This window comes from Papilio xuthus, unplaced genomic scaffold (genome assembly GCF_000836235.2).
Source record: "Papilio xuthus unplaced genomic scaffold, Pxut_1.1 DF826115.1, whole genome shotgun sequence".
Classification (NCBI taxonomy): domain Eukaryota; kingdom Metazoa; phylum Arthropoda; class Insecta; order Lepidoptera; family Papilionidae; genus Papilio; species Papilio xuthus.
In genome coordinates this window covers 4,732,695-4,757,881 of record NW_013532534.1, presented here as the reverse complement: position 1 = coordinate 4,757,881, position 25,187 = coordinate 4,732,695, and the positions used below count along the sequence as shown (strand labels likewise).

The 25,187-nt window shown below is 34.0% G+C and overlaps 1 protein-coding gene across 3 annotated transcripts in view; it reads left to right on the top strand.

Moving 5' to 3' along the window:
- The first annotated feature begins 405 nt into the window (after positions 1 to 405).
- scalloped (TEA domain transcription factor 1 homolog scalloped) overlaps positions 406 to 25,187 on the top strand; it is a 75,625-nt gene continuing 50,843 nt past the window's right edge. The window contains exons 1-2 of one of the 3 annotated variants that reach the window (XM_013319790.1): positions 406 to 764; positions 15,005 to 15,079. In XM_013319790.1, coding sequence (XP_013175244.1) covers positions 15,049 to 15,079 — 31 coding nt within the window. In that variant the 5' untranslated portion in view covers positions 406 to 764; positions 15,005 to 15,048. The remainder of the gene's footprint in view (positions 765 to 15,004; positions 15,080 to 25,187) is intronic. The other 2 variants (XM_013319789.1, XM_013319791.1) reach the window with 2 other exon arrangements.

The following is a 25,187-nucleotide window of genomic DNA, read 5'->3' as shown; positions in this document are numbered from 1 at the left end:
TCTGGGCACGCACACAGGGACAGAAAACCGGGTGCGTGCGGGGCGCGGGGAGCAACGTCCGTGAAGTTGTGTCAGCATATGCGCAAACGAGGTGCGCATTCGTCGCGTGCGTTGTCGGGATTCTTTGTGCCATTCTTCGCATACCAATAAGAGTATATTCTTTGTATTTACTCTTAATTTAACAGTTTTTCAAAATTCGGCCCTTCACCACATCTTCAAACTCCATAATAGGTGAGTAAAAAATAATTTTACAGTGATTTTCATACAGTTAACTCGAGATTTTGGTGATTTTTATTCGGGAATGTCAACAATGCGATCGCAATCCTGCAATATTTTACATAGTTGTCGCGTTTGCTTCGCTTCGACTTCCGGTCGTTCGGGTGTCGGCATTTCGCGATGTAAACATTATCTAGTTTTGGGAGCGGGACATTCGGGAAAGGTGTTAGGACATGAAGTGTGCTCGAGTGTTTTTGTGTTGTTGAATTCGCTCGAGTGTGCCTACTGAGATGGCGCAATTTTCGAAAGACGCGGTATGGTATGGTTCGCCCGCGTTACACTTCAGTCGCGTTGGTGGCTGTATGCGATTTGACGTATTTTGTGCCGTGCGCGGTGATGACACTTGTCAACTTATTTTATGAAATGTCAAACGTTTTACATGCATTGCGCGAGTGAACGATAAACAAATTAACAGTGAAATTGATTTAAATGCAGTGAATTTCTTAACGGTGACATGGACTGTTATTACTCGAAATATTATCCGAGGCGTGAGTACTTCTTAATTCAAAATAAACAAACAAAATTCCTCAAATAACTAATAGAATTCCAAACATTTTACTAAGTTTGGCAGAAGTTTAACTATCGGTAATCTTATCAATAAAGATTAAAGCTGGTTTTAGATCATTCTGTTTTGCTTTTTTAATTAAATTAAAATTATTTTATTATTCTTCGGGAATATTTTAAAATTTTCTATTGTTAATCAATCCAACTACAGCTTTTTTTATTAACGTGGACAATTTAAATAAATATTTTTCATAAAAAAATAATTTTAGTCCACGTTGATGTTACAAAATAGGTTTATCAAAAAATTATATGGGTGTTAAATTGGTATTTTCTAATATTTGGTTGATTTAATTTTTAATTAATTTAAATATTCCCAGAATTCTGAAATGTTTTTAAAAGTAACTTTTTTTTCAACGTTATTAATAAAGTCAAATATTTTTAGAGTCCATCTTTTTATATGTTTTTGTAAATATTAATTTTAAATTAATTTCCTTACTATCATACATATATTTTAATTTAGAACCTTTAAGATGAGGGAAATTTATGACATAGGACAAGTCAACGACTTTTACGACTGTAAAATAAAGTGGATAAGTGTAAGACAAAAAAAAAACACTATAGCAGATATTTAAATCTGATTTTTAACAGTCCCTGCTTTTAGCACTTATTTCATAATTACTGAATTCGTTATTCATAATAATTAGGAAGGATTATGTAAATTACGATAGTTAAAGATTACTGGAAAGCACTTTACGAGTGTGTGTAATTGTCTTTTATTTCTATAAAATCTGCTTTGCTTTATCCTTGACGTATATTTATTTGACGGGCAATAATTTCTGCTTCTCATTTGACGCAAGTTGAAATTTGGATTGTTAGAGCGTTTTATCGTCGGAAAATGTAAAGTTTGTTAAACAATTATTAGGAATTACTAATAACCTTTTAAGCAGTAGTTTGTACAAAAATAGCTTAACCACGTTTAACCAGAAATTTAAATTTTTTTTTTTAGCTTTTTATTAGACAAATGAGTAAGTTTAATTATCATTACTATACGGAGCCGGCGAGTTACCGGATTGCTTTATAACCTCATACAGTGGAAATTAAATTATGTTCTTAACCCTTTAATATTTAATTATATAAAGATGTCTTGTTTGTTAAAAATCGATTAAGAATTAACTACAAAATAAATTTAGTTTTCCCGCCAAATTGACATCTAATACTTTTCAGTTAAAGACAACAATAAATGAAATTATTAAAATAAATCGTGTGGACATTTTTTCATGGATTTACTTAAAATTATCGAATAAGATGCATATGCACGCACTATAATATAAAAAACTCGTCTAGAGTTCAGACTTTGCCATAAGCGCTCATTGCTCTAGAAAGTCTGGAACATTCGACGGCAAAACTGCATGAGTCTACAGGCAAATTATACATAGATTGTCGACCTATGATTTTATATTATTTAAAGAAAAAAAAAATAGTCAAAAGATTGTATACTGATAATTTACGAGTTATAGGTATAAGTGCTGTATTACAGGAAATAAAATTTAACGACAATTTAAATTACGGCCCATAGATGAAAAATTTTTTCATGTAAAAATAAACTACAGATTTTTACTCAGGATTTTAAAAAGATACTAAATAACATTGTTCAAATGTCACCATTATAATGCATGTTCTGCAAAATTAAAGGAAAAATATATATTTCGTTCCTATTGAGTACCGCAGGAGCGAGTCACCGATCTCTCGGAAGACGTGTATCAGAGGAGTCTAGCGACTGCCAAGAGTTATTTTGGTCAATACAAGTTGATGTTTTTATTGCGACGCCGCCGCCGCGACAACGAATAAGACGTGTTAACTAACACTTTGGCCCTAACTCGTGGACTAGTTAGATTTATAGATGTGCCGTGATTTAACCGAATTATATTAAACTAAGCATTATTCTTTTATTCATCAAATTCATTTAAATAGACAATGGGTTATCGCTAATCCGTGCAAATACTAATGAATTTAACCAGAATTTAAAATTAGCACCCTGATCGCCACGTTAGGGGAACGAGACGGCGGCATAGCGCCGCCCATAAAAAAAAACAAAAACAGAATTTAAAAAGGTCATGTGACTTCTAATGTAGTGTAGGTTTCTAAGACCATCATTATCTTTGACAAAACAGAGATAACGATATGTTTTAAACGGGGATATTTTAGTTAAGTTTTATTCTAATTTCATAAATGTATTTTAAAATGAGAAACAGCTTATTTTGCACACTATACCTTAAATTCTACATAGTCAATGTTATTTAAAGTTTAAAAATAACATTTATAACAAATTATACGTATTCCAAATCTTGAGTTCGATTTGCAAATATTAGAAACTGGTACAACCAGTGCTTAGTGATTTTATTCCGTCAAATGAACAGCAATTGTTACAACACGTACTACCATCATTTGCATAACAACCATTCGTTTGTGACCATGTCTTGTGCCTGAAATGTAAATATAAAAGTCCGTTCACATAGACCGGGGCAACAGCTTTATACGATTAAAATGAGGTTTAAAATTACTTTTAACCTCTTTGTACGCTTGGTTTTTGATAAGAAAAGATGTGTAAAGTAAAATTAAACATTATTGCAATCGTAATTTTATTTTTGCCATAAAAAATCTGCTCTGCTCCACGCCCTGGTCTGTCTAAAGATCCTTAATAAGATTATTCCATTGTAAAAAAAGTTAGTGTTTTGAAAATTTTATTTTGATTTACAATCGTCTCATGAAAAGTAATAAAAAACTCTTGAATTTATTTATATTTTGATGTTTTAAGTAATTATAATTTTTCAATCTAATCTGCATTGTCTTAGTAGAATATTAATAATTAGTTCCGACAGAAGAAGCCGTAGGAATGTATTAATTATGTTTTAAGTCTTCAGGATTACACTTTAATTATATAACATTATTTTTAAATGATTATAACACAATATTTTATTTTAATAATAAATTATAAAATTACAGAAAGGCAAACAGCGGTCATAATTTGATTATTAATAATAAAAGTAAAATAATACTGTGGTATAAATTATTTTATAACAGAATATTAAATTCGAGCATTTATTTCTTTTAATCTGTTTTTAATTAATTAACATCTGATACATTAATTATGTTTAATAATATGCTGCGGCCTCGAATGAATAGATCAATTTCCTATACTTTTATTTTAAACTAGCTGTCGCCCGCGACTCCGTCCGCGTGGATATATGAAAAAACTTAATTTAGCCTATGTGTTCTTTCAGACTATGTTCTATATGTATGTAAAATTTAATCGATATCCGTTCAGCCCTTCTAGAGATATCATCAAACACCCATCCATCCATCCATCCATACCACATCCATGTAAACATTGGCATTTATAATATTAGTAAGTTAAATAAAAAGCAGCTCCTCAAAGCATAAATTCGAAAAAAAAAATAAAAAAATGAATAAATAGTATCCTATGTCCGTCTCCTGGCTCTAAGCTACTTCCTCACCAATTTTCAGCCATATCGGTAAAGCCGTTCCTGAGTTATAAATAGTGTTACTAACACGACTTTCTTTTATATATATAGATTAGCTGTCGCCCGTGACTACGTCCGCGGAATTAAAAATAAATTAATTAGTGACCAATGTGATCTTGCAATAGATGTTCTACATCTATGCCAAATTTAAGCGAGATCCATGCAGCCGTACTGGAGATACTTATAAACATCCATCCATCTAAACAATCGCATTTATGTATAATCTTAGTAAGAAGTAAGTTTTTTTATGAACGTATAGACAATAAGGTAAAATTACGCGACTAATTTAAGATAGGAAAATAATAATTTACAGTATTAACTATTACTTAACACGTGTGTTAACTAGCGTGTTTTATACACGTTAAGGTTATACCCGGGCCACCACGGCCGCGGCTACCTGCTCCCAACCTGTGTTCTTTCAATACTATTAATCCCCAAACAAACTCTCCGACCACGAATCAAAACTTCCACAATGGACTACGTCTTTAGGTATTTCCTTACACGATATAATGCTCTTTTGTTAAATGGCATTTATTAAAATAATTTAAATAAATACGATTCTAGTTCAAATTAAATGTACTTAGTAATTACACATGTAATTATTTTTGTTGCACATATTGTGTTCGATTTAAAGTTTTATTAGTACTATGCTGGCCTTTTAACAAAACGTTTTTATGATTGCTTTTTCTTCATGATAAAAATAACTTTTGTTTAATACGATTCCCGTCGGCTTTTGTTAAAGTTTAGATCATTTTCAGTTATAAAACTTGAAAGGTTCATTCAGTTTGGTTATTTTGCGGTCGACAACATAGAATCTTTTCTGGTTTCAAGAAAGCAACTCTAAAAATTACGTTTTTTTAATTCCAACTACCAATATATTTATTTAATAATTTATTAATATATATATAGAGTTTTTTTAATGGTTTAAATAATTTATGTACAGTTTGTCACGGACGAAGCGAGCGTTGAAAAATTTAACCGCGCCGACTGGAGATATCATTGAGACGGCTGTCCAGTAGCCTCGCTCTATTCTCGTACTCCTATTTGTGGACTACTCTCACGGGAAGCCCTCACTATGTGTTCACTAAAATGAATCCTAAAGCTTGAGCTATAAGTGCGAATTTACATTCTTCACTCTCGCCCATATGACCTTTCGCCGTGCGGAGGGGATTTGAGCGAAAGGACCCACTCCTTGCCTCTTATTTATCTTAATTTCGCTCTCCAAAGAAATGACAAATGAGGATTATGGTTGTGCTAAATCGACGCAACTTATGAACGCTGCTTATTAAAGCTTATCCGCGTAAACAATGCGTAAAGTTATTGTGTTACGTTTTGCGTGGGTTGCACCAAAATTAAGTCGTATGAAGATATGTTCTTAATTTAAACATTATGTATGTATGTTTAATATTTAAATGGTTTGTTTATTTAATAAACAATAGTAGATATATAACTTATTTACATATTTAAAGTCATTAACATGATTGAAATGACTATTTGTCTTGACATACGTAAGCTTATGCGACTGAAGAGGTGTAATGAGACAGCAAGAAATAAATTACATTCAAATATACCATTTGTATGTTTAACCCTAAACGTATTCACGTCAGTAAAGTTAGCGGTCAAAGTCGATAATGTAGTCGATCTATCGATAACTAATTGCCAACACGTTGGCACAACACTAGCGAAGTTGTAACGTCGAGCCCATGAGTTTGTCAATAATTCACCCGATTGAGTTGGCTGGTGCAGTACAGGTAGCGCAGTATGGGGCCGCTTTGACTTCACTTGTTAAACTATCGCTGTACAATCGGAATTGTTGCCTCCGCTCCGCTCTCCGTCCATTCTTGGCGATTTAATTAAACTTGTTATTTGTACGTTTTATTTCGCAATTGCTACTGTGCGCCCGATCGTGCACCACAGCGCCAGACTGCCCTTTGTTCATATGATGCTGTTTCAAGTGTTCATACAAAGAGTTTTGTTAATTCTCTCAATAAGGGTACAACCTTACTAGGTTTTGTTTTTGACGTAAAAACACACCTATTGATAGTCTTAATTATAACAATTGGATTTACTTAAATGATGTTATACTGAGAAAGGCCTTTGGTAGAGTTTAATAGACTTTAAAAGGTTAGAAGTTTTTATCGCGGCACCAATATGTGCCAAGCACGGCGACAATAACTTAAACAGGTCGGATCGGGTCGTTTAACTAATTTGATGCCCTAAAACTTTATAGTTTTGATTGCATCTTCCGGATTCATAGCGGTCTTTCGACTAAGAACTATGCTGATTTTGATGTCATGTGTACTCGGAGACAGACGGCTCACAGACAAAGTCGGTGTATTTAGTTAGCATGTTAGTTATAATTATTAAGAATCTACGAGTGAGCGACGGAGTTTTTCTTTTGTAACATAAACAAGACGACGTAGACAGCCATTCACAACTGAGCTCAGTTAACCATTTCCCTTGTCAATGAATCATATTCACAATCGTCCGTTGTATTTATAATATAACCTCCGATGAATTACATCTACGGTTGTTTCTTTTCTCACCAGTTACATAAACTGTGTAAGATTCGTTCCTTAATATACATAGAATTGGTACAATAGTTTTTGCATATCCTGGCGGCTCTTAACTTCGTGCGAGTCGCTGCGCTGAATATAATTTTTGAGGTAGCGGGGTGGGGATAACATTGAGCCGCCAAGATATTTGAAAATAACTATACCTGATATGTATCTAGTAGCCAATTCTCCTAAGGCCTAATCTTAGACTCAATATGCCTATACGCACAAATTGTTAATCTAGTCTTTACTGTGCCATTGACTAGGAAAAGATCTTATAGAATGAATCTATTTCGCAAATACTTTGGCATTTACATCGATTTGACCTTTGTTCAGTTTGCAGCAATAGATTAATGATGTACCGATTGTACGGTCTTTAACTATAATAAACATAGGACTAGACAATAGTTAATAAGCCATTTATTTAATGCAACATTCGTGTAGACGTCCAGTTCATTTATACAAATATCATGAATCGATTTTGACTTATCTAATCTCTAAATATTAAAAAATCTAATTAAAATCGAGATAGAGCGTCGGTGGCTCAGGGGTTAAGCACATGACTTGCAACCTGCAGTCCCGGATTCCAATCCCTCCGTGTACCAATGTGTTTTTAGATTTCCGATTTACATATGTACATTTATCCGACGTTCTTACGGTGAAGGAAAACATCGTGATGCAACCTGCACATATCTGAGAATAAATTGAAAGATAAGTGTGAAGTCAACCAACCCGCACTTGGCCAGCGTGGCTGACTATGGCCTAGTCACCCATAATTTAGGGTAGGCTCCGAGCCCCTCGGTGGGGATGTATAGTGAGCTGATGATGATGAATTAAAAAATCACTAGGTTGAACTGACATTCTGGGATACAATACAAATTAAAACCTCCTTTAACTGTAACATAATCGGCTCGATGTATTTTAACATCAAGCCGTTTATTCACAAACAAAAGACATACACATACAAACATATTTAAAGGTATTTACACGGTTTTATTTATGTTGGTATATTAAAACATCCGCTATTCGCAAATGCTAAAGCCCTTTCCGCTGCGAGTGGTATCTTGAAACCAGTCCTCAATCGGAAGCAACACATCAAGCGCTTTACATGTGTAAGCCTGGCTTTATGGATCAAACGATAACCCTTTATTTTTAAAACTAGCTGTCACCCGCGACTCCTTCCGCGGGAAATTAAAAAAAACTTAATAAGTAGCCTATGTGTTCTTACAGACTATGCTTTACCTTTATGCCAATTTTCAGTGAGATTCATGCAGCCGTTCTGGAGGTACCTTCAAACAAACATCCATCCGTTCATCTAAACATTCGCATTTATAATATTAGTAAGAAGAGTCATTTAATATGTTGTGTTTATTAACGTGATAATTGTCGAATTAACTGAAAAATGATTGACCTATGTTAGCTGACTTTGAGACGTAATTGCGTAACATTGTTACTTTTAACCATAGACACATAACGTAATGCGATTTATTAACCCTGTTACATATCTGTTGTTTTTGATACATTAGGACGTATAACTCATTTCCTTTGCATATGATTTATGCGCAACATTGCGGAGTGGTTCAAGCGATTGCCGAGACCCAAAGATTGATGTAGCGTCGCTGCCGCCGGTCGCTAGGCGCAGCGGCTGTCGTACTATAAATTAGCCGCGATTCATATTAGATGCGGCATATTAAAGCCCAACACCATCTCTCTCCAATTACCTATAAACATCCTTGGATAGACAGGGACAGAAAACCCAATGGCGTTACCGTAGGACCTCTTTTTTGTTTTGCTGACTCTAACCGTTAGCCGTAAACTTTGTTTCTTTAATGATCTCTGAAAAGATGTTTAAGCAATAGCTCGGAACGTTCAGATGTTAAATTGAAAAACCCGTTATAGTCATGTGAGTACTTATACATACGTCACAAGATGCGACAGCATTTTAATATTCATATAAAAAGCGATTCATTTACTCATGTAGTCTGTATGTAGTTAATGGTCGTATAGGCCTCGTTAAATCGCCAGCAAAGAAGTATTTCTTACTTATTTAGGTTAAACATAACGTGTATAGTCGGAGGCGATCCGGCGAGATCGCGCGGCCCTGGCGTACCTATCTGCAATCGGTAAATGGTTACTTTAGGTCTCGGCGCGCGCGGCATCCCCCATGGAATGTCACCGCCGTCGTGTGTTCTTATGCGGAGTCGGACTCAATTTTTTCTTATCGCCGATGCATTTTCTGCGAGTTTTCAATGCACAGCTCGAAGCGGCTCGCGTCTAGTGTCGTCGTACTGTTTTATTGCCGAGATAATTTAACTGGCAACTTTTTAACCTCATATCCTACTTGATGATCTAAAATAAAATTTATTCTGTGTGGTCCAATAAAATCTCTTATAGCATTTTCGTTAATACATAATAGAATGTAAATTATTAAGGGACATTATTTAGAAAGACTAAAACCTAATTTTGTATTCATGCTCTAATTACTATAATAATCTTGCTTTTTATATAATGTTTCTGCTAAATTATACTTATCTTGTGCAAGTGTTTGTCCAACGTCGGCCATAATAACACAAAGACAACACGCATTTTTCCATTACCGTGTAATTCCGCTTGGAGATGTGTACAGGCTCAGACTTAGCGCTTACACGTTGATACATAATAAAATTGTGAACTTTATGTCGTTGGTATAAGATTCATATTATTAATATTTAAAAGTTTGCCGTGTAGAAGCGAGCGGTAATAACACGCTCGCGTCATCCATCACCTCCTCGCAATCGCTCCGCTGTCATTTATTTTTACACGAGGGCAGAACAGTGAGACAGAATAGTGTAGTACTGTGAATGTTTTGAATTTGCATTTACTATCAAAACAATAAAGTACGAAAGTAGTATATAAAGTCACATTTAATTAGTAATATCACTTGCAGAATCGTCAGAATGTGACTATATGTATACTAGGAATAAACATGTGACATGGCAAAAGTAATCAGTCCGTATATTATATAGAATTTGCGATTAGCGATAAAATCCAATATGCCTATGTATATTGGTCCTTTTATATATCGGCGTCTGCGTTAAAACTGCTCTATTTCACTGTACTGCCCTCGTGTGAATTAGCGTCAGTTCTATTCCGGGCCGGTACGTTTTCGCTAATGATTGCCCATCGTGAGATAGAGCGACATTACGCAGTTCGCCTGACATATTTGTATTTAGATATCAAAGTAAACTTCACCAAACAGGTTTAAGCTCTTCCGATAAATTATAAAATTGGTTATACACTTTATAAAATCGATACAATAAAAAGATAAGATAATGTAAGTAGTGTGTTATGAGTTAAAAACAAAAGCAGCTTATAACTGTGCACTAAATAAAAAATTAAAACCAACTTGGTCAACCATAAATATATCTTCGCAATGTTTTTAGTTTTTCTGAAACACTTCGATTCAAAACAATCGAGCTTGTATTCAGTTTTATCACATTCATCGATTTGAACTCAACAAGGATATAATGACCGCTAACACGAATCGGATAATTTTTGCTTATACGACCCGTTGCCGGTCCACGCTTTCCATTATAAACACAGGCATGCGCTGCGTTCCACGTGAGAGGGCTTATAATTTATTCGCGTCGCAGTTTTCTGGCGACGATTTTCCCACAGGGGCGGTGTCTCAAACGCGCCGCGCCCGCCCTTTATGTTGTTTTTTTTGTGGCGGCACAAAATACACCCGGGGAAAACATTCAGTGATAACTGGCAACAATCGCCGCCGCCGGATGCTCCCTTCCATTCCTCGCATACCTTTCATCGGACTTCGGTTCGTGCTTTTTCATCTAGTGACGCGTCCGAAGCCTCCAACACTCCTCCCGCTCCCCGTCCCCCGCAGCCCTGCTCAACGATCCATTATTCTTATTTAATTGGTGCCGCATTTGAAATCACTTTTGTTGGTTTTTGTATTATCTTAATAAAGAACCATTTGATCGTAATTAAAATAAATTTGTAAGTTTACGATTAAATACCTCAAATCAACGTTCTTTATTTATTTTACATACGTTAGTATAAGTATAACAACTTTTTAGTTAAAAAAAATAGTAATTATTCTGTATGGGACTCAAAAGGTTGCTTGTCTTTGTGATTTAATTCCTAAACCAGGAAATTCTATCCATTCAATATTGTTGAAAGCCAGGTTCAAGTCTGGCGTACTTTAAAAAAAATATAGTATTTTTTAAAATCTAAGGTAGTCAAGTCCGAAACCAATCTTGATTTGGCGACGACGCGATTAAAGTTGTCTGTGCGAAACTGTCCTTATTGATTTATCTACAACTACATATTGACTTAATTATAACATTTAACTACGAGAAAAACATTCTTTTTGTTTCTATTTATTTAATTCTTCGCATTAAAACAGGAAACGCATTAATAGGCATTGTGTGTGTCGGAATCTAAACAATAACTATAATAAATGTTGCTACATACCGTTTCATCGATTATGTTTTATTTATTGTTGTAAGAAAAACTAACTTGTCTCGAGGTCTCTATGTAAACTTTATAATGTGTATATAAATTTTTATATAACGCATGATTTATGAAAAGAGTAACGAATGAGAAATTTTCTTTAAACGATTAGGGTACATAATTAAGAGTTTTTTTGTTTAAGTAAGTTTCAGTTGAAGTAATTCAATTGCTTCAGGACGTTAATATTTTTATAATGTAGATTTTCTGTGTGAATCTATTAGAAATATGACAAAACAGGGTTTAATACCGATCTCAGGTTATTCTACAAATGTTAAATAATAATGTCCGTGCAATATGATCTTAGCGAATAAATAATTTTTATTGTCCAACAATCGGATTTCTAAATCCATAGAGACGGAACGCTCCACGGCTTGCTCTAGTAAAAGTAACGTTTTTATTAATGTCCCATTGTTTCTCGATCGCTGCTCCGGATTGATTTGACGATAAGGCGCCGTTAAAAGCATACTGTTAAGTAAAGCGGTAAGGTCGCCCAAAGCGACGCTGTAAGATTCGAAGCTCCGATGCAAGATATCTCGCACTCCGATCGCTTTTTGACTGACACCGGTCTCGTGGTCGACGGACGAACGGATCGTTTCGAGTCGTAAACACGAGGGCATATAAATATACAAACTTAAACCTTCATTAACATTTCTCTTGAATACCTTTTATAAAAATTACCACATTGGTATGGAATGATCGTAAGCCGAGTTATGTTCGCTTTTTGGTGTTGAATACATACTTGAGCTTTGAGGTGACTTAAGTGAACGCCTAATGCCACCCTAACAGCCTACCGCATAGGTTAGAGGACTGACCTATTATAAACTATTTAATTACGTATATTATGTTAATACTTGTTATCTTAGATAGTGTTGTGTTTTGTCCAAGACAATGTTCGTAACATGCCTAAAATACTTGGGCACGAATTTACAATATGATTTACACCCTTTAAGTTACATCTATATTGGACTATCCCATTCATATAGATCAGTGGTTCCCAAACTTATTTTGTCTACTGCCAACTTTGAGAATAAATATTTTTTTACTGCCCCCATGTTTTCACATATTTAAAAACCACTATAATTTCAAATTAAATTAATTAATTATTGTGACCTATATATGTATATTAACGGAGAATTCTAAACGAAACTTTTACTATAACCCGCAACTTGAGACTTGCAGCTCCCACAAGGGGGCGTTATCGCCCACTTTGGGAAAGACTGATATAGATGTTAAAACATATAGTTATTATTTGTATTGATAACAAAAGTGTTGATTTAGGTATAAAGTCTTTTTATTTGTAGATGGTATAACTTGTGGGGTCGATAATTGTTTGATACTATTGATATGGTTTTACTCAACTTTGCTAGAACTTGCCTTTGTTCTTACTTGCTTTACTTCTTCGATTTGATTAAAATGATAGTTCTTATTGACTTACGAATACCTATTAAAACTAAATTTCTAAAGTTAGGTGTTTTATCTATGCTTTGTTAATGGGTTTTAAAGACTATACATGATAAAAACACAACGGTAAATAAACATATTAGAGCATATTAAAACAGAAATTATAATATTTATTTAAGTGCTCGTGACAACGAAAGTGAAAAAGAACATTAAACTTATTCGTACATTAGAAAGTTTACTTTTATTGTAACACACATCTGTCCTCGGATTTCGCTTATTCAATGCAATAAGCTTAGACAATAAATTGTATGTCAAATACACTGCGACTAGTGTAGTCAATGGTTTTATGTGTTTAGAGGTTTTCAAATCAACGCAACAGTTGCGTTATGAAGCTGGTAATCGCCTGTTTATGAGGATTATCTTTCCTTGGACTGTTTTGTTGACAGGATTAAGACATTAGAATAGTATAAAGCAACGTTATTGCTAAAGTTAAACACATATGTGTTCTTAAGTAACATATAATAGGAGACGATGATCTGTATGTTTAGCAATTTTTCTTTTTGAATGATTATCATGTTAAAATGTAATGTTTTATTTCTATTTTTTTTCTTCATTTCATTTTGCTCTTGCAATTGCTATACACATTAATAATTTAGTAATTTTTAACGTAATTACATTTATGGTGAAACTAAAACAAAATCTAAGTATCAAATGTAAATGTATTAACAAATCAATTTGCGTACAGTTGAAAATACCACGAGCTTATTCTCGGCTGTTGGAATCGTCGCCGCAAGCGGGAGAATCTCATAAATAAGCCATCGCTATTTAGCTAACAATCGGGCCCCGATGGGCATTCGGTCAGATTCCGTGCAGGCTGCCGTGCGAGCCACGTGTGTCCGCATGCCTCTGCCGGGACATGCCTCGCCTCGACTGCCTCGCCTGGTCTGCCTCGCCTCGACTCGCATTCAGCCCCTATGCCGAATATTCCATGCACAATGGACGTATGCAATACCATCCGCCATCCAGTAATGCACTCCGCCCAAATTGAATGTCGCGGGAATATTCAAATGCTTTTCGTTTTCAATCAATTCGATTAAGTGTATTGGGATAACATTTTTACATGAATCTACTCATTATTGAGCTTCTGTAGCTTTTTACTATTGTAATAGCGATTTTATTTTTATCATTTGAGGTTTTACATTAGCTGGTGGGGTATAGTGTGGCCTCAATTTTTTAGCCATTGGTCGATATTTTTAAGCTCTCGAAGACTACAGATTTAAGTGTCATATAGCAATAAAAATAAAATAAATGTAAATTACGATAGCTTTAAATATTGCTTAATGTTGTTTTGACATGCACGAAAATTAAGTTATAATTAAACTGAATGGAAAATTTTCTGTGAAAGTAATTTTAAGGACACTTTAACTGAAAGTAGTTTACTGGTTTTGAAATTTGTTGCATTAAGAGCAGAAGGGCATTTAGTATCTTGGTGAAAAAATGGTATTTCGTTTACCAACCTCTTGACAAAAAAAAATTACAATACTTGCGAAAAAACATAAAATATATAACCCTAAGTAATAGGACTTTATGATAAAAAGAAAATATATTACTTTCGTTTAAAAAGTTCTAAAATTTTGCGTGAATCATGAATCGTATACAAGCTTTTGGAATCAGCTAATGTTGGCAATGCTCTAGTCATGCGACAGGAAAAAAACTTTTTTTTTTCTAAAGTTCGACCAAACAGAAAATACATTGCAAAAACACAGCGAATACGTTTTGTTGCTAATTTCTGATTCGCGTGCGCGTCTCGAAAGATCTTTTACACGTCCACTTGCATGATATAAAGTCGAGTTCCGTTTTATGACTTTATCTTTTATTGGGATCTTTATTAAACAAATACAACTTTGACTTTGAAATTATTTTTATGAAATCCTCATTTCAATTTTAATATTCGAATGATAGTGCAATAAAATTTTTATATTACATTATTTCCTTTGTAATAAAAACACGATAAGTTGGTGTTGGACTAAGCAAAATTGTTGTTACTTAAACTTTGAAGTTATTTTAATTTTTTTAACTATTTTGATTCTATGAACATGATTTACCTAACTTCCATTCGGCAAAATATTAGCCTCTTAGACTTTTTATATCTCCATCTTGTGCAATGGTCGAAGGCTTTACCTCTTTATTATAACACGTGTTCTGTTTACGTTTTAGGTAAGTGTCAAATGGAAAGTTTCCAGCGGTGATCAGTTCGCACGATGCACCCCGCCGGGTACTACGCTAACATCGGTAAGACTGTTTCTATACAACACGCGGCACCCCGCTCTCCTTGCTACAACCGTTCTCTTACACGAATGTTCGTTTACTTTTAGCACGCGTGCGGTCTTATTAAAGTTTATCAGTTTTAAATAATTTGCAATGATATGACTTAAGGTATCAATAAATCTGTATATTAATAATTTACTAAAGTCATTAGAAAACGAAAGCATCTAAGGAAGTCAAAAATATAAAATGATTTGTCTTTCTTATTATATTCTTACGGTAATATTATTTATAGACAAACATCTCACGTATATCTGTAATCAGTATTTTCTTTTATAACAGCAAATGTGTCTTCTATTCGAACATTTTAAACTAAAAGTTTAGAGCTTTTAAAATAACAACGTGGGTTTTACCAGTTATAAAAGACCTTAAGCGTAACAACAGGTTACATGTTATCTTACATGTACACGTTATCTGTCTTAATTATTCTTCGTTATCAGCTTATCATTTCTGCGAGGCGCAGGATTATGTCATGATACCATCGTCACATGGTACCATTCTACGAAGATAATAGTTTAAGAAATATACAATAACTATTATTTCTTCCTCATAAATTACTAGCTATCGCCTATAGCGTAATAAATAACTAGAATTTAAAAAATCTATTAAGGATCCTATTTGTTCTTCCAAACTATGCTCTACATCTATGCCAAATTTCAGCGAGATCCGTTCAGTCGTTCCGGAGATACCTTCAAACAAACATCCATCCATCTATCCATCTAAACTTTCGCATTTTTTATAGGAGAAAATGAATTTATAACATTAGTAATCTCACTTAGAAGTAAGATCGAAAGAAGTAAGATAACTAAGAAGTTAAGATATTAGCAAGAAGTAAGATGAAGAAGAAGAAATGTAAAAAGATAATCTGATATATAAAGCAAGTATGCTCTTATCATCATATAATATGATACCGAATGTGTTGTCAGAGGTAAACAGATTAATGACTCATATAGGACCACGTGGCTTACGTGGAAAACGTAAACATTATTTGCCGTAAACATTTGATCTACCAGTAAGTTTCGAGTACGTGTCAATGTTGCCATGTAGACACTTAGCTATTTTCACACCAAGGCTGCATATAAGACCTCAGCAGTAGTACCTCGTTATTGTGTGAACTAACATTTTATTTTCTTACTATTCTACCTTCGTGTGAATACGTGTATTTGATGTTGGGTTATATTGATGAATGTCGGAAACGTCTGTCTGTTGCAATCGCGATCGCGTGACTTTTGATTTTAAAGTATTGACGCAGATTCCCAGCACAACATACTGTATCATATCGAATTTACATACGAGTGGAACTAATCCTGTTTACACGCAATGCTTGTAAAAAATGTAAAAATATGCGAATAATATACGAGTATTTTGAATTATTAAAACCGTTATTTTATATTGATAGGAAATTATACGAATGTGTAAGGACAAAATTAATAAAATTGGATCGAAAATGTAAATTTATAGTATAAATGTTACTTAACTTTTATTTTTCAGATTAACAAAAATTTTGTTCCGTTTTTGCAAAATTATTCCATTTTATTTTTAAATGGTATAAAAATTTTTTGGTTGTTATTGCCTATTAAGGTGTTATTTTTTCGTCTTCATCCCACGCGTAGTTACTACCTTATTTGGTACCTATTTTCGCCCAAATTTATTGATTTATGTAGTCATAAAAATATTTTACATATTTATTTCAAGCTTTAAGATATCTTACTATGGATGGATGGATGCATGTATGTTTGAACATATCTCCGGAACGACTTTAGAGATGTAGACCATAGTCTGGAAGAATAAAGAGACTGCTTATTATATTTTTTCCGCCCGAACGGAATCGCGGACGACCGCTAGTATCCATATAAAAGTAAAGGCCGGCAACGCATCTGCGGTTCCTCTGGTATTGCTGATGTCCATGGGCGTCGTTGAACACCTTGGTGTTCCCGCTGCTCGTTTGCCCCCTTCTGTTATAAAAAAAAGTTGACGTTTAAAAGGGGAGATTATTTTTTTTAAAATATCGTTTGAAATCGTTATAGTACTAGTAACAGTTATTCGAATAAATATGGAAATGTGTTGATCGTTGCTTACAATGAATACGCGTTATGTGGAAACAGTCAAAATAGAAATCTATGAAAAGTGTATTCAGGGTCAATGTCAAAATGTCTCGCCGAACGTTCGCTGATGCAAGTCGGGAATTGTAAATACATTTTGTCCTCTTTTCGAGAATTCTTTTGATTTTGTAGTTCACGTTACAGCATTTCTTTTTTTTTTATAACAGCATTTCTTGTTAAGTTTTTGCATTATCGTTAATTATTTGTAATATTTTATTGTATAAATGTTGCTTAATTTATAGATAGCTTATAGAAACCTATCTATCTCTATCTTAATTCCATGTATAAATTCAGTAATATCTTGTTAAGATTTGAACATGACCTTTTTATGAACAAGTGAACCTTTTTATGAACACTTAAATAAATAATCTGTTTTAAAAAATGGCGAAATTATTCACTATAACTTAACCTAAGAGAAATTTAATGCAACAATAAAAATGTTTATAAAACTTTAACTAAAAGCTGCGAAACAAACAGATGTTAGATATTTATTATTATTTAATTGCATTGAATATTCCTTCCCATGAATAAATATCGACACCCTGGCAAAATGTTCGTTTCACGCACCATTGGCGGATTTTGATGCTTCCTACTACATTTGCATAATACGTTATTTTATAATACACGCATCACCGATTATAATATTGTTAGCTGAGTTTTATTTTACATTTAAATAGAATATATCGATTTGAATTAATTTGTATTAATACAAAAATTGTTTTAAACTTACTAATATAAATGCGAATGTTTAGATGGATGGATTTGTTAGAAGGTATGTCCAAAATTGCTACAAGGATCTCGCTGTAATTTAACATAGATGAACATAGACTACTAATTAAGTTTTTTTAATTACATTTTTTTAAACAGATAGTTTTATTAAGAATCTTGGTTCCTTAAATACAATTAAGAAATCAAGGTAACAATTGTTCATGTTATATTCCTAAGGAATAGAGATTTTTGATTTCTTAGAAAAATATCGTGATAGTCCTATCACTATTTCAATGATGAACACAGAAATATCTGATAGTTTCCATCCGCTATTGAAGCGGTAGCCTTCGGATACGGAGAATTCCGCGTAATCATTTGATTACGATGACTTTTCTAGATTTAAAAGATATAATCAATGTTACGATGTCTTTATCATTTAAATAGTTGGTCCCAGAAGTCGCTTTATCAATGTAATAATCGCCTAATCAGTGACTACCTCGCATTTAGACATATACAAGTTATAATAAACGTAGTAATGATTCACCTATAGTTTACTCACGTCACGTTTGTTTTGTTTTGCTTGAGGCCTTATATTCTTTCTTTACTGGAAACATTTAGCTCTATCAAGGATTTACGCGATAACTCTATCGACGTTTTAGATAAATACATTAAATAACTAGCTGTCGCCCGCGACTCAGTCCGCGCGAATTTTAAGCAAAAAAACTTAATAAGCCTATTTGTTCTTCCAAACTGTGTTCTACATCTATGCCAAATTTCAGCAAGATCCGTGAAGCCGTTCTGGAGATACCTTCAAACAAACATCCATCCATCTAAACATTCGCATTTATAATATTAGTAAGATTAGACTAGCCGTGGGTTACCACTGACAAAACTTGTACAAAGACGTATTATTTTCTGTGTTTTTTGTTTCATATTGAGAAGAATGCAATATGTTTTTACTGTCTTTGGTTACAAGACTTCAAATACTAAGATAAATAACATAAATTAAGTACAAGTTCAGGTCAATTTCAAAATGAAAAATTAGACTGGTCTAGTTACTGACAGTTTGTATAGGTCTTAATTATTAACAATTGAGCACAAGTAAATTAGAATATAACGGTAAACGGTAAAAGTAGCAAGAAAATGTGTAAAGTAGGGATATATTTTCATGTTTACCATTTCATACAACTCTAATTAAATTTATAGAAAAGGTACAATTGCTAATTAACAAGCCTTATCTATTTCCTTCCCTTTGGCTTATTTTTTTATAATATCGTTTAATCCTTTGCTAATAATATTAAGAAAAATGACTTTTTTCAAGAAGCGCATTAGAACATCCGATTATTTTTGACCGGAAATGTTAACGACGTTGTAAAACCGGATTATTAATATATTAGTTTTTTTATTAATCTATGTTAGGTGGCATCGGGCATTAAGATGAGTCATAGTAAATCGATAATGGAAGAATTAGGTGTAATAAAACTTGCTAAACAACTTACGAGAATTGTTTTTTTTTCATTCTACTTATTTTTTTTTCGTTTATTGCAATCTGTCTAATGTTATGCAAAGAGGATATTTTTGTTTTATTTGATTTATAAATGTGTAATTATTTTTATGTCTATTACAGATAGAAATTAAGATTTGAAATAATATTTTGTATTGTGTATTATTATTTAGGTCATAATAGAGGATCATTGCCGCTTTAAATGCAACAATATTTCATTCTAAAGTATGTTAGGATAACCATAAATTTGACGGAGAATTCTTTAGACCAAGTCAAGTGTTACTTTATTGTGATTTTTGCATAAAAAGTCTTATTAACACGAAAAAAGTTTACGACTGTCTTAACCTAATAAGGTTATCTATACTAATTTGCATTAAACTTAATCGAATGAACCTACTTTGTAAAAGCAAAGTGTATTCAGATCGCAGTGACAAATTTGTACCAAGAGAAATACCGTTGTTTCGTTCAAATTGATTTTATTTAAAGAAAATACCTAAAAAAATATGTTTTATCGTAATTCGTGACTATATCAGGATATCTACAATTTGTTGTTGACTAACATAAATTCAATAATTAACGTAAACAAATTTACCGTAAAATAATTAACAATAATCATGCGATTAAGTAACATGAAATAAAGGAACAAGGCAAAGAACATACATAAAAAGTGTTTTATTGCCTTTTCTAGTACTTTATAAAATATGACATTCCGTAAAAGTATTAACGTTTTTATGTGGGGGCCATAATAAAATATTTGTGGCGTTCTTGCAACGGTTTAGCGCAAGCGACCAACAATTCTAATAATAATTAATGAAGGGACTGTGGGTACGATTATAAAAATAATTGTGCAGGAAGAATTTTAATTTTTATATATTCGATATAAATTACTAGTGTTACATGCGTAATGGTAGCAATTAAAAAAAAATATGTAAATTATTTGTCGTATCAAATAATCTGATATTAAAAAAAAACATGTTTCTAGACGATTTTATTTGAATGTTATTTGTTAGTTTAAAGTACAGACAATATTAGTATGTTTGGGTATTGATAATTTATTTAAGCTAAACTTAGTATTTTTAGACATTACTAGCTGTTGCCCGCGACTCCGTCCGCGCGGTATTAAAAATAGATGTTTGCCGATTCTCAGACCTACTCAATATGCTCACAAAATTTCATGAGAATCGGTCAAGCTGTTTCGGAGGAGTATGGGAACGAAAATTGTGACACGAGGATTTTATATATAAGATTAGTTAGAATCTATTGGCGAATGGCGCGCTTTCATTACAAAGTCAAGTGTCAGAATGATTAGTGAGGAGACATAAACGTCGACATTTCAGTAAGGCTAGTGTTGCGCCAGTACACCGGCAAAGTGTCGGATTTTCTTCCTAACAGTTTGTAATTCAAAACTAGAGAAAGTAATTTCGTGGATGGAATAAAATAATATTTATTACTAATTTAAAACTCGGACGCTTTTTCTAATTTTAATTTCTTTAAGATAAGACAAATTAAGGTAAACTAATATGGAAAGACAGCTCTGAAAATAATGTCTTTCTCATAAAGGTCAATGACATTATTTATTATAAGAAAACTTATTTTAATCGACGACTTAATAGTGGGCAGAATATCTTGACAAAACACAGCTATCAATGTAAAAATATATTTTTTTCTATTTTAAAAGCTCAAATAATGGTTAACCGACTTTTTACCCGACTGACTTGAGGTTAATGTTTTCGCGCGTATGTAGTTCCTTGTTTTTTTTTTAATGACGTTTGTTTTAAAATGCAGCCGATGGAGCTATTTTATCGATAAGAGCCTCAGTCAGTCGGGTAGTTTTTTTTTTCAACTAACGTTATGTTATTTATTATTCAGGCCCATTCTTCAACAATCCAATAACATTACTTGTCAAGAAACAAATCGTACGCGATTCAATACATTGCAGAATAACCGTTAGTACCGAACCCGATTGATTAGCCAATTACACTCCGGCGATGCTCTTGGGTGTAGTTCTTACGAGGTTACCCATTCGTCTTGTTGACGCCCAAAGAATTGCCTGTGTCTTGTACATCGATAATGATTTCTAGAATTGTACAATTAATATAGTGATATCGCGATTTAAAATGTGTTTCTTCTATTTGGGAATATCACGATGTGCGATAGTTGTAATAGTGACACCGACGGTTACCTTTCATCATAAAGAAAAATATAATATTTTCAGACGATTTAACGAATTACAATTTGACAGTTTATCATCGGCATCCATGTTTATGGCATAATTAGATGCAAATTAGGTCTTTAGCAGCATATACATCTTGAGCTAAACAATACATGTTTTGTTTTGTAAGTAAAGTTAACATATTCAACACACTCGCTAGACCTTTGTGCTTTGTTGTCAAGCACGCGGCCTGTCCCGAGCGGGGTAATGGAAACACGCACACGTGAACACAGCCATGACTGAGCTGTGAGGCTTTACACGCGCTGCCGGCACTCTTATCGCCAACTGTAAAATATGAATTACGAGCCTCGTCACGCTAAATGTAATCAACTGTTTACAATGATTCTCGTACTCTACTGCTTACAGTATCTAGCTAATCGTATGTCTATGGATCGATTTTGTAAAACAAAATTACATCAATACTAATATATTGATAAACGATATATAACATGACTATGACTTGGCTGGTTATTTGGTAACTGCTGCAGATTCAATTGAATGTAGTAATAAAACTATAATGTAAAACAACTGTTCAACATGTTTCACAAAGACGCGCATTTAACTCGCGTCAAATAAGTCAATTAGGTATCGCTCCGCGCGCAATATAACACAATTAAAGGTTTGCGGTTTTCCGCTCAGAATTGTTGTTCATTTAACATTGTCGAGAAGTGATGCTACCGAGTTAGCCGCGACCTCCTGTGCCGATCGTCAAGCGGCCGTAATGAAGAGTCGGGAAGTGCGGAGGACGCGACGAGTGCAGCGGGCGACCGACGCGTTCGCCCCGCCCATTCGCTCTCACTCACTCGCCCCAGAGTGAGCGAGACGGACGCTCACCCTGCGAAGCCTCCGCGCCGTAGTTTCCGAGAAAAGCCAACTGTTATTATCCGGCGCGGATCTTTCTCGAGGCGGCCGGCTCATGAATGAAACTCATCGGCCGCAGGTGTACAACCTCCGGCGATAAATCTCCGACGGAAATCACCGAATTTGAAGTGGCCACCACGCAAATTTTCGACACGCAATAACTTTCAGTGGCCGGCTAATTTGGGTGCGCAGGAAGTTGCTCCCCGACGAGCCAAGTTTTAACTTTGATTTGCATGAGACGCGGCTGAATACGTACCGCTGTCAATCTTCTCCACTCGTTAGATAATTTGACGTCTATTGCTCTACAATTGGCACTAAAACGAAATCTAAATCTGAAGCGCTTAATAAAAGTAGTCTGTGCCAATACTAGAATAATTATACTCCATTCATTGTTGCATAAAAATCGATTAAAATTAAGCTAAGGAACAATTTTGTGTCCAATCTCTATCGCTATTAATCTCTACAAAAAAAATGTGATCGTTTGCGTAGTTTGAAGCATGGAAGTATGTATCTTAATTTGCCGCTCAGCTATTTAAAAAACTGAAATAACACACAAATATATCGACTACTATTTGTAACTTTATTTGACGAGACGCTACTCAAGATCGATTATGGTGCGCTGGCAACTATTGTATATCAACAATTTATGTGATTTACATATAGTTGAGTATCACTTGTTGAGGGTAAATGTGTATTCGAATTGTTTACTTTGAATAAAAAAAATCATGGTGTTATAATTTACATAGATCATTTAAACACGTGCAAGTCATCGTTGTTTTTGCATGAGGCAAATTCACAATAATAACTAACTCGAGATGCACCATCAATATTAATAACAGTACAGATAAAAAAACGAATTATAAATTGATACACTTGAACGGATTCAAAGATTTTTTGGCGCTACTCTCTCGAAATACTGTTTCATCTGTAATGAATTGATAGTCAGAAAAAAAATATTCAATTTCATTTTGGACTCGTGACAAGAGCTACATATTGTAAGGAAGTTAGAACTTGGCACGGGCACGACGATAAACATGAATTGATTTATGTTGATTCGTCGTCAACTGCAATTATACTAATGCGCGCGACATCACATTTACAATAATTTCACGCCTTACCGTCACGTGGTAGACAAAGTTCGGAAAGCGATTAGACCAAAAAGAAGAAATGTATTTGATGGTTTACTGTCATCGACATATTGCACCTTATCAGATATCAATAAGTCCGTAAACTACCAACATATACATGTGGTAATGTAAACACGCCTTTTTGGTGGCCTTTGTGATTTTCTTTCTTAAGTATAATAGTAAAGAGCCTATTGCTTGCAGTTTTTGGATAATCTTTTTAAATAAAGAAAACAGTTTTCTAATAATATATCTGTATAATTATTAATTTAATAAATATTTAAATACAATCTAATTGTATTAGAACTAAGCGGATCTACAAACAAACGTGGACTTCTTTTTTTTTGTATTATAAGGTAGCAAACGAGCGAGCGGCCACCTGAAATCGATGAAATAGCGAAGCGACCGTTGCCCATAGACATACGCAATCGCATATGCGTGGCCTACCTTTAATCGAAGGAGGAGAGGATGCACAGATAGAAAATATTTCCATGCATCCTCTCATCCGGAAAGTCCACTTCCACTTCCCATCCTTTCCTTAGGAAAAGAAAAAGCGTAGGAAGGGAAAGAGGCCTAACTTAGGCCTCCGTGACGCACACTCATCAGACGAAACGCGGAATTGCTTCCACTTCACGACTGTCTTCTGTGTGGTCGTGGTATTTCACCGGGCGAGCCGGGCCAATTCTTGCGAAGATGTTAAAGCGGGCTCTACCACTGTTAAAAATTCTTAAATAGTTGTTCATAAGTCGCGTTGCTTTTTGATCGAAATGTAGTTCGGACATTAACCGCCGTATTTCCACTACAAAATATTATTAATGTATTTTATAGTAATAGCAGACATACGATATAAATCAAATCTTATTGATCTTTTAGTACTTTCTGTAGAACATTTGTAAGTGTACATCTTCAGTCAGTCCCCGTTGACTTACGACTATTGGCTACGTTTATATCATTCAACGTTCCATGAACACGTAAATTTATGCTCAAAGTCGAATTAATTCTGTTTCCAATTAATACAATAAGATGAATGTTAGATGAAATATACGTAACTACATATTCAAAGTCAAATGGACTTTGTTTTTGGTAATCTCTTTAGTTTTATAATCAATAAATCTTACCTTAATTTTTAACGTATTTAACTTAATTGGATGTTGATCGTTTATTATTTAAATTTTAAGAGAACCAAGCAATATATTTAATAACTATTGAAGGTTTATTTACACAACAGACCTTCGCCAGTTGAAAGTAACGATCCAGCAATGGTTGACATCAATTTAATGTGGTAACACGTAAATTTTCCTCTCTGCTTGCCCCTTATGTAATAAAGTTTATCGGTGACGTTCGAGCGAGTTAACCGTTCGACGAGTCGCTATCTGATAAGAAATTAAACACAAATTAAGAGGCGATAAGTGGAGAAAGCAATAAGATGTGTCGTTAACGGGCGCCAATCGCTCGGGTCGGGATTGGCGCCGTGTCGGTGGGAGGCGGTGGAACCGGTTCCCTTGGCTGTCGCAAGCTCAACACGCAACAGTAGCCTGCTGATACGCCGCGCCAACAAACAACT